The sequence below is a fragment of the Chelonia mydas genome, chromosome 8 (genome assembly GCF_015237465.2).
Source record: "Chelonia mydas isolate rCheMyd1 chromosome 8, rCheMyd1.pri.v2, whole genome shotgun sequence".
Lineage (NCBI taxonomy): Eukaryota > Metazoa > Chordata > Testudines > Cheloniidae > Chelonia > Chelonia mydas.
This window is the reverse complement of record NC_057854.1, coordinates 43,288,952-43,302,679: the sequence shown is the minus strand read 5'-3', so window position 1 is coordinate 43,302,679 and position 13,728 is coordinate 43,288,952. Positions and strand designations below refer to the sequence as shown.

Here is a 13,728-nt window from a genome sequence, read left to right as displayed (position 1 = left end):
CGGTGTCTATTCCCACTCACTTCTGGGAAGTCCACTATGCCTCTCTGCTCCACCATCACCAGTTCATGCTGCTGCTGCTTCTCCTGCAGCTCTTTCTTGGGCTCTCGCTGTTTCTCATGGTCCTCTTGCTCCTTTGGACTCCACTCCAATCCCATCTGTCTCCGATCCCCTGATGGGGAACCTGACCGTGAAGACCCCCATCTGGTCGGGGACAGGAGTCTTGGGGATGCCCGGCTACAGCTCCAGCTGCTCCCAGATCCTCTTGTAGCCCCATCTGGGTCAGGAATCTGCTCCTTAGAGCAGTCATCGTCCTCCAGCTGCACAATTAACTGTGCTTTGGTGAACTTTCCAATGTGTAACCCTCTCTTTTTGCACAGGTTTACAATGTCCTTCTTAAGGAGATGGTGATAGGCCATCACTTCGCTGTTCCCAAGTTACTGTGGACTCACAGGCCTGTGTGCTCTCAGCTCCCCACGGTTTCCAGGAAGAACCCCTAGTGTGCTAGCCCTTCTCCAGGTCACCACCTCTCTCCCAGGGTCAAGCCGCAGACTCCTCTGCCCCTGAGATTGCTCTCTGCAGTCCCCAGGGGGACCCCATTAGTGCAACAGTCCTTCTCTCTTCCAGGGCCAAGCCTCAGGCTCCTCCACCCCTGGGACTGCTCCCCGCAATCCCCAGGGGCAATCCGTTACTGCAACAGTCCTTCTCGCTGGTCACACTCTCCCAGGAGTTAAGCTAAGCATAGCTTCTCCGCCCCCTGAAACCGCTCCTCTCTGAGACTTCAGCACGCCTGGTCCTCATCAATCACCCTTTGTTTTACTGCTCCCCAGTCACTCACTGAAGGAAGTGCCACCCCCGGGGTGCAGTACATCCCACCACTGCCACCAGTTGTCACGAAGTTTGGGGGAGACCGGGCCCTGCACCCACCACTTCCTGCGATTCACCGTGACTCTCAGCCAGCCAGTAAAACAGAAGGTTTATTAGATGACAGGAACACAGTCCAAAACAGAGCTTGTAGGTACAGGAAACAGGACCCCTCAGTGAGGTTCATCTTGCGGGTAGGGAGCCAGACCCAGTTCAGGCCTCCCTCCATTTCCCCAGGCAGCTCCAAACTGAAACTCTCCCACCCCTCCTCTCACCTTTTGTCTCTTTCCCGGGCCAGGAGGCCACCTGATCTTTGTTCTCCAACACCTTCAGTTGGTACCTTTGCAGAGGAGGGGCCCAGGCCATCAGTTGCCAGGAGACAGGGTGTCAGCCATTTTCTGTGCAGACACCATCACACTGGCCCTCTAGGGCTCTGCAACAATCACACACCCTTATCCCACCACCTAGATACTTAAGAACTGCATAGGGGAAACTGAGGCACCCACACAGTATTCAGAGAAAACATTAAGAACACTTCCACTTTGTCACAGAAGGAGCCAAGGGATTTATTGAGCCCCTTCTCACAGGTGAGGAAGGGGCTTGTGGAAAGGGGTTCCAAGGCTCCATAAGCAGCCCCAGAAAGTGTACACATGGGCATGCGTGGCATCTGGGGCTCGTATCACTAGCTCTGTTCCACCGCTCACGCTCCCAAATGATGGTCCTGTCGCTTACATGCGCCCTTCCTGAAACTGAGCAGTGTGTGAACTACACACAGAACACCATGGGTGTGCCAAATTTCAGGTCTGAAGAGGCAGCTGTTTTCACTGTAGGGAGTTTTTCCTTAAGTTTAAAAAAGAAAAATCCTGTGGTATAGACAGTAAAACAGCAAAAGTAGCAAATTCCTGGAAAGTATTAAGTATATGGGGGGAAAAGGGCGTGACGGAAACAGTTTGAGTACTTCTCAGGCCCTTGTCACTATAGCATTTGCACACCTCCCAATCTTTGATGTGTTTAACCTCTCAACCCCCTGGTGAGGCAGGGCTATTATCCCAATGTACAGATGGGAAACTGAGGCACAGAGCAACTAAGTGACTTGCTCAAGGTCCTACAGGAAATCTGTGGCAGAGCAGGGACTGGACCCCTACTCTCAAGTGCCAGCCTAGAATTGTAACCACTGGACCATCCTTCATCTCATCCATCATTGACCTGGCCTTGCATAATCTCCAGATGGCCATTGTAGGGGATGTGACAGCTACAGCTACTGCCTTGTATGTGGGTGCCAATGAGCTGACCTTGTACTGTCACCTAATTACCATCCACATTTATTTTGTCCTATGATGAACTAATTGAAGGTGGACCAGTGTCTCTGCAGTGCCACATGCAGTCAGTAGGTTTGTGGTCTTGACATATTAGAATATTCATATGTGCTGATAAAGCTCTTTTGGGGTCACTTGGTGCACATGAGCTCAAGTTCTTCTTCGAGTGATTGCTCATGTGTATTCCACAATAGGTGTGCATGCTCGCCATGTGCACTGGTGCCGGAAGTTTTTCCCCTAGCAGTACCCGTAGGGGGGAGCGCCCCCACGACCCCTGGAGTGGCTCCTGCCTGGCGTGGTATAAGGGGAGCTACGCGCTCCCCTCACCGTCAGTTCCTTCTTGCCACCAGTGAAGGTTCGTCGGAACTGCTCAGCTCCAGCTTTGCTGTAGCTCATCCGCAGAACTGTTCGTTCAGCGTTAGTACCTGTAGTTAGTTAGCTGTTTAGTTAATTAAGTTAGTCAGTGAGCCCAGGCCGGGGCATGCCCTGCACCCCGGGGTTTAAGTCCTGCGGCTCTTGTAGGCGTTCTATGCCAAGAAGTGACCCGCACGCAAACTGTTTGCGCTGCTTGGGAGAAACCCATATCCGTGAAAGGAGCAAGATTTGCAAGTCGTTTAAGCCTTGGACCAAAAGAGAAAGGGACATTAGACTCCAGGCCATCCTGATGGAGTCAATGCTGACCCCGACCCCGGCATGTCTTCCGAACTGGTACCCGGCACTGTGGCGTCGGTACACGGCAACCCTCCGGTGCCATCGACCAGTCGGCACTGCTCCCCATCCATGGGGCAAGCCAAGAGGGCCAGGAAGACTCCCTCTTCACAGCAGCACCGAGGGAAGTCTGGGACTGAGGCTAGGCCCATGTCAGGCAGCCCTTGATCCCCACCGGGCCCCAGGCCTCCGACTCACGTTGCGCAGAGTAGCCCGGCCCCTTTGGAACAGGCCTCTCTGGATGTCCGGATGCTGTCCACTCCTGAAGCCCTCCAGGTGGCCCGGGATGTTATGTCCATGCTGGTGCCCGGAGTGCCTCCGATGTTGGCCCCATGCTCCAGAGGCAAGCTGCCGCTGGGATCTCCACAGTCACCTCCGGCCCGGTACTGGTCTCGGTTGAGGGAACGTTCCCAACGCCGATCACCAACCAGCAATTGCTTGGGGCAGTGTCCCGGTGGATTGCCCTCGACGCCGACCAGACCGTCTGGCTGGGTTCCGGCCGGCCGGGACTCTCAGCACCGCTCGTCCTCAAGGAACGAATATTGGCGGGACCGTGGCGGACGTCGCCTTTAGTCCTAGTCTTGGAGAGTGTACTGCAGTCGATCACAGCACGGTCGTTGACGCCGTTTCCTCTCGGACTCCCGCTCCAAGTCTCCGCCAAGATATCGCAGCCCCGGGCATCAATTGCCGGCGTTTCACTGTCGCACATCTGCTCGTTGAGGCTGTTCGCAGAGCAGCTGTTACCGCCGGTACTGGTCCTCCATGTCGAGATTGCGATCCTGTGGCCATCGTAGATCCCGGCCCCGCCGCTCCTCCCAGTCCAGAGACAGCAGCAGATCTTATGCCAGACCAGTGTCTATTCGTAGCTGTCCTTCGATGGGCCAGGCCAGACAACCCGAACAGCTGACCCTGCCAGTGCCGCAGCAGGTGCAGTGGCACTGAATGTTTTGGCCAGACCAATGGTACCAGTGGGCACCATGGCCTCCAGTGCAGCCCCAGTGGCAGCTCGGTCTGTGGCTGGAGCTTCGGAGGCACCGTTGGCTTCCCTCTCCAGACTCCCGAGAAAGGAGGCAGTGGGACGTGTGTCTTTGGCACCGTGCCCAGAGTCTGGCCAGGTGGCGGAACCTCCCGTGCCAGCCAACACCCAGAGCACCGCACCGGCCTCTTTGCCCTGCCTGGAGGAGACAATTGCGGCCGCGGCCCCGCCCCCCTCCATCCCGCAGGAGGACTTAAGGGCCCACCAAGAACTCTTAGAGGGTGGCTGCAAGCCTCCACCTCCAGGCAGAGGAGATGGAGGAGCCCTCAGACTCCCTGTTTCATGTGTTGTCCCCATTGGCACCGGGTAGGGTGGCCTTGCCTCTCCATGAAGCGGTGGCTAAGATTTCAAATGCCTGTGGCAAACACCAGCCTCGTTGGCCCCCATCTCTAAAAATGCGGAACGCAAGTACTTTGTACCCGCTAAGGGGCATGAGTACTTGTATACCCACCCGGCGCCCAACTCCCTGGTGGTCGAGTCGGTGAACGGCAGGGTCATCCAGCCCCGAACCCAAAGAACAAAGACTCTTGGAGACTGGAGTCTTTTGGAAGGAAAGGTGATTCATCTTCGAGCTTCCAGTTATGAGTGGCAAACCATCAGGCTCTCCTGGGCCGTTACAAATTCAGTCTGTGGGGCTCCCTGCCCAAGTTTGAGGACTCCCTCCAGGAGCGTGACAGGAAGGAGTTCAAGTGGAGTGGAGGAAGGGGCAGCGGCCGCTAGGGCGTCCCTACAGGCAGCCTTGGATGGTGCCGACACGGCCGCACGATCAATGGCCTTTGCGGTGCCCATGAGACGGGCGTCATGACTCCTGCTCTCTGGACTGTCTGGCGAAGCTCAGTCTTCCATGCAGGACCTCCCATTTGACGGGAAAGCTCTGTTTGCGGACGAAACAGATACAAGGCTGCATGGCATGAAAAACTCCCGCATGACCCTCCAGACTCTGGGCCTCTATGTCCCGTCTCCGGCAAAACCTAAGTTCAAGCCGCAGCAGACTCCCACCCAGGCTGCCCTCCCAAAGTACGAGGCCACCCATAAGAAGCAGCGGGACTATAAGAGATGCCCTCAGTGTCAGTCTCGGCCTGCCCCCCAGCCTGGGTCCTCCAAGGGCAAGCAGGCGGGGAAAAGACATTTTTGACAGGATGCTCGGGGGTATCCCACCAGTCCTCATCAGGGATCCACCTCCAATAAAGCTTCCCTTCTCCAACTGGTGGTGTGCTTTCCTCACGGAATGGTCGCAGCTAACCTTGGACCGATGGGTCCTCAACACCATCTCCGGGGTTACACCCTCCAGTTTACTTCCTCCCCGCCCAACCACCCCCCCCCGTGTGGGACCCCTCGCACGAAGCTTTGCTCGAGCAGGAGGTGGGGCGGTTCCTAGGTCTAAGAGTGATATAGATGGTGCCCGAGGAGTTCATGAGCAAGGGGTATTGCTCCCGTTATTTCCTTATCCCAAAGGCCAAAGGGGGGCTGAGGCCCATTCTGGATCTCCAAGGTCTGAACCAGTACATGGTGAAGCTCAAGTTCCACATGGTCTCCCTGGCCTCCATCTCCTCCCTGGATCCCGGGGACTGATACACTGCCCTCGATCTACAGGACGCGCACTTCCACATCCACATATTCGAGGGGCATAGGTGCTTCCTCCATTTCGTTGTGGGACAGAATCATTACCAATTCACAGTCCTCCCGTATGGTCTGTCCACTGCTCCCAGGGTGTTTACAAAATGCATGTCGGTGGTAGCGGCCTACCTCAGATGGCGGGGGGTCCAGATATTTTCGTATCTGGACGATTGGCTTGTCAAGGGCAGCCCCCCTTCCCCTCCCCCCCGGTCGCAGGTGAGGGATCATGTGGCTCTCCTCCTCTCCACATGCACCGCCTTGGGCTTGTGGGTAAACAATACCAAGTCCATGTTAGTTGTGGTCCAATGCATAGAGTTTATCGGGGCGCTCCTGGACGCAGTGTCGGTCAGGGCCTCTCTCCCGCCAGACAGATTTGAGACCCTGAAAGCTCTCATCGACTCGGTCACAAGGTTCCTGGTGACAACAGCCAGGGTTTGCCTACAACTCTTGGGTCACATGTTGGCATGCACGTACGTGGTCCTTTACGCCAGACTCAGGATGAGGCCCCTCCAGCTCTGGTTGGCCTCGAAGTTCTCCCAGGCCACGGACAGGATGGACAAAGTTCTCACCGTGCCAGACTCTGTGATCACCTCCCTACAGTGGTTGTCAGCCCCAAACAATGTGCTCCAAGGGGTACTGTTCAGGGACAGGGCCCCGTCGTTGGAGCTGGTGTCTGATGCGTCGGACCTGGGTTGGGGGCCCATCCGGGGAACTTTCGGACCCAAGGCCTGTAGTCGGCTCAAGACCTGACCTTACATATAAACGTCAAGGAGCTCAGGGCGGTGTGGCTGGCGTGTATGGCCTTCTGCTCGCACCTGGAGGGCAAGGTAGTCAAGGTCCTCACGGACAACATGGCCTCAACTTTCTATATAAACGGGCAAGGCGGGGCCTGATCCTCTGCCACAAAGCCCTCAGGCTGTGGGACTTCTGTGTAGCCCACGACATCCACCTGAAGGTTTTCCATCTACCGGGTGCCCAGAACAAGAGGGCAGATCACTTGAGCAGGGACTTTTCCTCGCAACACGAGTGGTCCCTCTACCCGGAAGTGGCCCACTGGCTCTTCCGAAGGCGGGGAACTCCCCAGGTGGACCAGTTCGCAACTCGGCAGAATCGGCAATGCCCCTGGTTCTGCTCCAGGTTGGGGCCTGGGAAGGGACGCTATCTCCGATGCCTTTCTCCTGTCCTGGTCAGGCTGGCTTCTCTACGCCTTTCCCCCGTTTCCTCTAATCAGGAGGGTCCTGGAGAAGATGAAGACAGACAAGGCCCAGGTTCTCCTGATTGCCCTGGCGTGACCCAGGCAGCATTGGTACAGGACCATCATGGGCCTGGCGGTAGCTCTGCGTGGCCGTTGCCACTCTACCCAGACCTGCTCTCTCAGGACCCAGGCCGCCTCCTCCACCCCAACCTGCTGACTCTTCACCTCATGGCGTGGCTGCTCAGTGGTTAGGTAGAGAGGAAAGGATGTGTTCAGAGCAGGTTCAGTGTGTTCTCCTCGAAAGTAGATGGCCCTCCACTCGCTGTGCTTATTAGGCAAAGTGGTCCCGGTTTTCTAGGTGGGTGGTGCATCAGGGTGTCTCCCTGGTGACTGCCCCGATCCAGCTTATCCTTGATTACCTCCTCCACCTTTGAGGACCCAGGGCCTGGCGCTCTCGTCAGTCGATGTGCACCTGGCAGCCATATCAGCCTTCCATCTGCTGGTGCAAGGGCACAGGGTATTTTCCCATGCTATGACTGGCCAGTTCCTTAAGGGTTTGGACCATCTTTTTCCGTATTCTAGACCTCTGGTCCCGCAGTCGGACCTAAACGTCGTGTTGGCTCGCCTCACGGGGCCACCGTTTGAACCACTGGCCACATGCTCCTGGTCTCACCTCTCATGGAAGGTGGCCTTCCTGTTTGCAATCATGTCGGCCAGGCGCATCTCAGAGCTCAGGGCCCTGACCTCCAAGCTGCCGTACATGGTCTTTCATAAAGACAAGGTCCAGCTCTGCCCACACCCCGTGTTCCTCCTGAGGGTGGTCTCTGCTTACCACATGGGTCAGGACATTTTTCTACCGGTCCTCTGCCCCAAGCCTCATGCGTCCAGTGAGGGGAGCGCTGTCTCCACACTCTCGATGTGCGGCAGGCTCTGGCTTTCTACCTCGAGTGGACCAAGCTGTTCAGAAAGTCCTCGCAACTGTTCTTCGCCTCGGTCGAGCATGCGAGGGGCCAGCCGATTTCCACCCAGCAGCTTTCCAATCGGATCACTTCATGCATCCGTTCCTGTTATGAGCTGGCGGGGGTTCCCCCGCCGCCCATTGTGAGGGCACGCTTGACTCGGGTGCAGGCCTTGTCGGCTGCCTTCATGACCCACGTCCCCATCCAGGACATTTGTAAGGCCGCCACGTAGTCTTCGGTTCACACGTTCACCTCGCACTATGCGATTGTCCCCCAAACCAGGGATAATGCCGGGTTTGGCAGAGCTGTCCTCCGTCCTGGGAAGTTGTGAACTCCTACCCACCTCCAACAGATATAGCTTGGAATCCCCTATTGTGGAATACACATGAGCAATCACTTGAGGAAGAAAAGACTGTTACCTTTTCCGTAACTGTTCTTCGAGATGTGTTGCTCATGCCTATTCCACATCCCACTCTCGTTCCCCTCTGTCAGAGTTGTCTGGCAAGAAGGAACTGAGGGTAGGGGGAGTGTGCAGCTCCCCTTATACCACGCCAGGCAGGCGCCACTCCAGGGGCCACAGGGGGCACTCCCCCCTACGGGTACTGCTAGGGGAAAAATTTCCGGCACCGGTGCAGGTGGCGAGCACGCACACCTATTGTGGAATAGACATGAGCAACACATCTCGAAGAACACCAGTTACAGAAAAGTAACTGTCTTTTCCTGATATGAAGGCCGTTTTCAGATGTCAGTGATATCAGATCTCCAAGTGCATGAGCTTTCAATCTAGTGACTTAATCCTTTTTTTATAAAGAGAATTGCAAAGATACGGTGTTACAAACACATCCTTGATTCCTTCCAAAGGGCATGACAAAATTCCATCTTAATTAGCCCATCTTTGCCAGCCTGTCCCCGTCCTGGGGAGACCCTTTTCGACCGTTGTTCAACACCATTTCCTGAGACTTTATCAGACATTCAGGTCCCTGTTGTCTGCTTTGAATACAGTGGTGTATTCAGGAGGCAGCTGTGTTGCTCCTTTATTATATAGCCACTGTGTGGCATAACAAATAAAGCTGCTCTGTCACAACTAGAAGGAGCTCTGGTACTGACAGAACATCAGTGTTGCTAATTGTCATGGTTGCAGGGCTGGGTGCCCCTCTCCCTTTTCTCAGCTGAGTGCACACCCTCAGGTGTCAGGCCTCTTGCCTTTACTTCTCTTGGGGTGGAATTTTTCAGTTTTCCCATTCTTAGAGCAAGCCCTGGGATACAGCCCCATGGGCATCCACCAATAACCTACAGGTCTGACTGAGTTCAGATACCTGCAGTTCTTCCTTTAGGACTCTGACCAGTTGTATACAGAGACCAGACAGACTTCTTAAAAATCCAAGTAGTGTTTAACGGTAGAAACAAACTGTTCAGGGAGGATTTTAAAACTGTCTACACGTACGTCCCCTGCCTCAAGGCTTGCAGTCCCCAAGTGGTACAGCAGGCAAACCTACCTTCTTCAGACAGCCCTGACTGAATAGCTGTCTTTGTCTGGTTTCCCCTGAAAAATGATCCCCTCTCTTGAGGGTCCCTTTTAAACCCTGCATAGTTCTTCTGTGTTCCTGGCCTTTGGCCCTTCCGTAGGCTCCCCAGGAATCAAGCCGGAGTCTTTGGAAATAATAGCTCTGCCACTGCTCCTTAGCAGCCCTGAGGTGTTTGCTGTAGTGTAGCTTATCTTGAGCTCTTTTTCCTTCCTGCTTATTTTTGCTGACAGTTCCCTATAGAGTTGTACGAATATAGTCACATAGTTAGCATGCACTATTCATACATTATTAGTGGTGCTCCGAATCAGTCACATCAGCTCTCCCAGTCGTATTGCAAGTTTGTGTTTCTCTTAAAGCCCCAGCCGCCAAAGTCATTTGATTAAGTGAGAAGCTCAGCTTTCATTTTAAAAGTTAATTTATATCTTTAATGGTTGCAGAGGAGCTGGTAAACCTGACCTAAGGACTCAAAACCCAGCAGGCAGATAAAAAGAAGCCTCTATTTATTGGCTTAAAAATAAAAAAATATAATTTTAAAAAGAATCACATGTTTGAACATTTGGGGCTGGTGCTGCAGAAATATTGCTGTATGCCACTACTGTATTACTAACTGCAAATCTGTCCAAATCCCCCAATGGCCAAGTACTTTGCTTTCATCTGGGTAGGTCTTTGTTGGAGGAGGGCACAGTCACTCTGTTACTGGTATGCTCACAGCATAAACACAGACAAGTTAGATACAAAGGGGTTCTTGCTGGAAGGCTGCAGTATAGCACAATATTTTTCTTAGAATTCAGAACAGGAATACGTAAGAACCCAAAGCCAGAGCAACAAAGTGGGGTACTCCTGAAAACAGACACAACTCACCTCCACTTTACTGTGAATTGTCTGTAAACTCACTGCTGCTGATCCTAGATTGTGCGCTTCCCTATGGAGCCCCCCAGCCTGGCAGCAGGACCAAGAAACCCCCCAGAAATTTCAAGTGACAGCTTAGTTTTAAGTTTTCCATACACTACTGCTATAATCACTTTGCCCATAGATCCCTAAGGAGGTGTTCCCATATCCTCAATAAATGGTACTAGTCTGGGCGCTCCCACCATGCGGCACATGAGCCATTCCTGCAGCTACCTCTATTTCTTTCAGATGAGGCCTCATCTCCCCTTTATTGGCATCCGTAATGGTTGTTTGAACAAGCCTCCCTCCCTGAACAGGGAGCCCACTTCACTTGCAGACTGTCTGCTGCTCAACATCCTAGAGCCCCACTGTGTCCCTGCTTTGCTGGGAGAAGCTGCTGCTTGCCTTGGTGTTGCCTGGTGTAGAAATGGGTTTGGCAAAAGGGGAGGCAACACAAGGGGAAGGGTGGCTGGGGGACAGGGTGTAGATGGTGTCAGGGAGAAGAGCAGGACTAGCTTCAAGCTGGACTAGCTTCAGCTTCCATCCAGCAGCACCATACAGTAGAACCTCAGGGTTACAAACAGCAGAGTTACAAACTGACCAGTCAACCACACACCTCATTTCGAACCGGAAGTGGGCAATCAGGAAGTAGCAGAGGCTGGGGGCGAAGCAAATCCAGTACAGTACTGTGTTAAATGTAAACTACTATAAAAAAGGGAAAGCAGTGGTTTTTTTTCTGCATAGTAAAGTTTCAAAGCTGTATTAAGTCAATGTTCAGTTATAACTTTCCAAAGAACAACCATAATGTTTTGTTCAGAGTTACGAACGTTCGAGTTATCAGCAACTTCCATTCCTGAAGTGTTTCGAACATAGAGGTTCTACTATCTTTTCACCACAAATCCTGCTATCTGCGAGAGTGCCCCCTATTGATTGCGTCCAAACTTTGGCAATGAGCCAGGTTGCACTAGCCAGTTCCCAAAGGGTGAAAGGAACAAGCCGGGACTAATGCTCAGACCTTTACTTGACCAGGTTTTCTTTCTGTGTAGGGCTCGAAGCGAATACTACGGTCTCATGAAATTGTGCTGCCACCAAGCGGACATGTGGAAACTGAACTTGCACTAACTTTTTCACTACAGGTAACATAGTAATAAAGTCCAAAGTGAATGTGCTCATCTGATTTTTGCATTAAACCAAGTTCTGATGTATTTGTTTTAACAAGTCTTCATGTAAATGTTCCTCTGAAATAATTATAGGCAGTTCTAGCAATGGCACCTGTAGTCAACGCTTTTTCACTATAAGCTAAAAAGCCATTTGGGTTGAAATTTTCCATGTGATGGAGTTTCTGCCACAGGCTGAATATTTTGGGACATTTCAGCAGAAATGGTCCAGCCACTTCCAAGAGCAAGACTGGAGAAAAACAGCTGGTCTTGCCAATGTTAAATTCTTACAGCTGATTTGAGGAGCTCTAGCACCTCCATGCTTTGGAGCAAAGATTTGAAACTTGACAGGGCTAGCATTGGAGTGGGAGGTACAGTTTTCTGTTCCTGTGGAAATCAGTTGGATATTGGCAAATTGTAAGCTTCTGAAAATGGTAGTTTCCATATCCTTAGTGGAGTTTGAGGCTGGGATCTAAAAATCTCTGAAAATTGTTGGTACATGCTCAGTACAAACCCCCAGAATGCACAGAGAGTGTCCTGCTCAGCAGCAGCAGCAGCGTTCCCTCCAGCAGAAATGCAGAATGTCCTGCGCTGGGGTATATAACATTATCCTTCCCCTGCATGCAGTCTGTTACCTAGCTTGGATCTTATGCATCCAGGAGTGCTGCAGGGCTGAAAAACTTCCCCTTCAATTGCTGCTCCTGGTTGCTGGGGCTGTTACAGGCGCAGGTGCTAGGCAGAGCAGGAAGGCTTTTTTCTGTGCTTCCATTGCTCTCCTTGCTAGCATCCAGGTAACGTGGAGGGAGAAGGAAGAAGGGGCAGGCCTGGGGATGAGGGGGAGCAGGATTAGGAGTCGAGCGGTCTATGGGGGATGAATAGAATGAAGAAAGCCATTTAATGGGAGCAGCTGCTTCAGGCTGGCCTGTCCTTTTCTCTCCTCCATCTCCAAAATCCTCCAGCATTCTTCTCCACAGTTGCTCCTGGGATGGCTTTGGATTTCCCACTAGCTTTTTCAGGATCCCGCATCACCACCTTCTGCTAGGTGTGAGGGATGGGCTCCTTTCTCCTCTCACGCTCTTCCTACTGCTCTGGGGTACCCTTGTGGGAGAATAAGTGACTGCTCCTCAGTGACAAGGAACGCCACACATGGAACAGCAGCCTCCTGGCTGGGAGCTGGTAGGAGGCCATGAGGTCTAGTCCGGCTCTTCCACTGACTGCTGTTAATTCTAGGCACTCAATTGCCCTTACCGCAAACCAGGCCTCCTACCTTAGACTAGTGTCATCCCCCACATTTTACAGAAGGGGGTAACTGGGAGGCTGCATAAAATCCCCTTCTGCTAGAGTCAGGAGTGGAACCTGCTTTAAAACTGCTTTAGAACAGGAGGAAAACAAGAACTACAGGTGCACACGAAGAGTTCTCTGATTGTTAGTCACTTGGCAACTTCGGATTCTGCAAATGCTATGCTTGCTTTTAAAAAATAAAGCTCTTGCCTTTTCCCTTTTATGGGAAACATTAGCTTGGCCACCTTTCCAGGGGTGGCACAGTGGGAGTTTCGCCTAAGGAGCACTAAAACAGGGCCCTCACCTAGCTCTGCCAGTGCACGACGCTATAAATTAATGGTAGATGGATATTAGGTCTTGCCTTTTTGCGGAGATTAAACAAATCTGGCTTCCTGGGGATATAGGGATGCAGGTCTCCTGCTCTAACCACTGGATGTGCTGCCTCTGATCTTCCACATGCGGAAAATGAGGATGGAGGCTTGTTTGCTATGGGCAAATTGCACTCTTAAGGGCTGAGAGTGGTCCTTGTGGTGAAGACAGCATGCCCTAAGCATAGCAAAGTGCAGGCTAATGAGACTCAGAAATGTTGCTAATCTGGAATAGCCCCATTTGGGGAATGCTTGGAAGTTTTGTTTTTTTCAAAGTTGCTGAACTGTTTGGCTAGAAAGAAATAAGGTCCCAGTACAGTGAGGTCTGGACAACAGATAGGGTCTTTCATACTCCAAAAGCAGTTAAACCCTGTGCTACACATGGGTAACGGGAGCAGAGGGAATGGGGATAACTGTGATAGTGCTTTTGTCATCTGTTGCCTGAGAATCCTGGGAGTTGCCAAGCCAAACTGAGACATTGAGATAGGTGCTTACCTAGCCCTTCCCTGATACAGGCTGGGTTAAATGGGGCCTAGCTGCCAAACAAGTTTTCACGGCAGAGTGAGTAGAGGCAGCAAAGCTGTAGCTCAAGAATAAAATAACATGCAGCTCTGAGAATTTTTCTTCCAGTTGTTGGCTAACTTTAGATGCCCAGTCTTGCAGCAAACCAGATCTCCCGAGGTGATTAGGGGTGAAGTGAGACACTCTCCCTCACCCCATTCCACTAGGAGCAAATGCTTTTACCTCACATAGCTGGCTAAGCATATGGTTTTCTAGGACTTCCAGTTACCCAATAGCTGGAGGCAGGATTTGGCT

The 13,728-nt window shown here is 52.5% G+C and overlaps 1 protein-coding gene across 17 annotated transcripts in view; it reads left to right on the top strand.

Annotated features, from left to right (window-relative positions):
• The window catches only part of PACS2 (phosphofurin acidic cluster sorting protein 2), a 211,015-nt gene that overhangs the window by 64,285 nt on the left and 133,002 nt on the right, over positions 1–13,728 (top strand). For all 17 annotated transcript variants that reach the window (XR_005226407.2, XM_037906252.2, XM_043552553.1 and 14 more), the window contains exon 3: positions 11,153–11,242. Coding sequence is in view for 16 of the 17 variants with exons in the window: in XM_037906252.2 (XP_037762180.1) it covers positions 11,153–11,242 (90 nt within the window). In the remaining variant the exon portion in view is untranslated. The remainder of the gene's footprint in view (positions 1–11,152; positions 11,243–13,728) is intronic.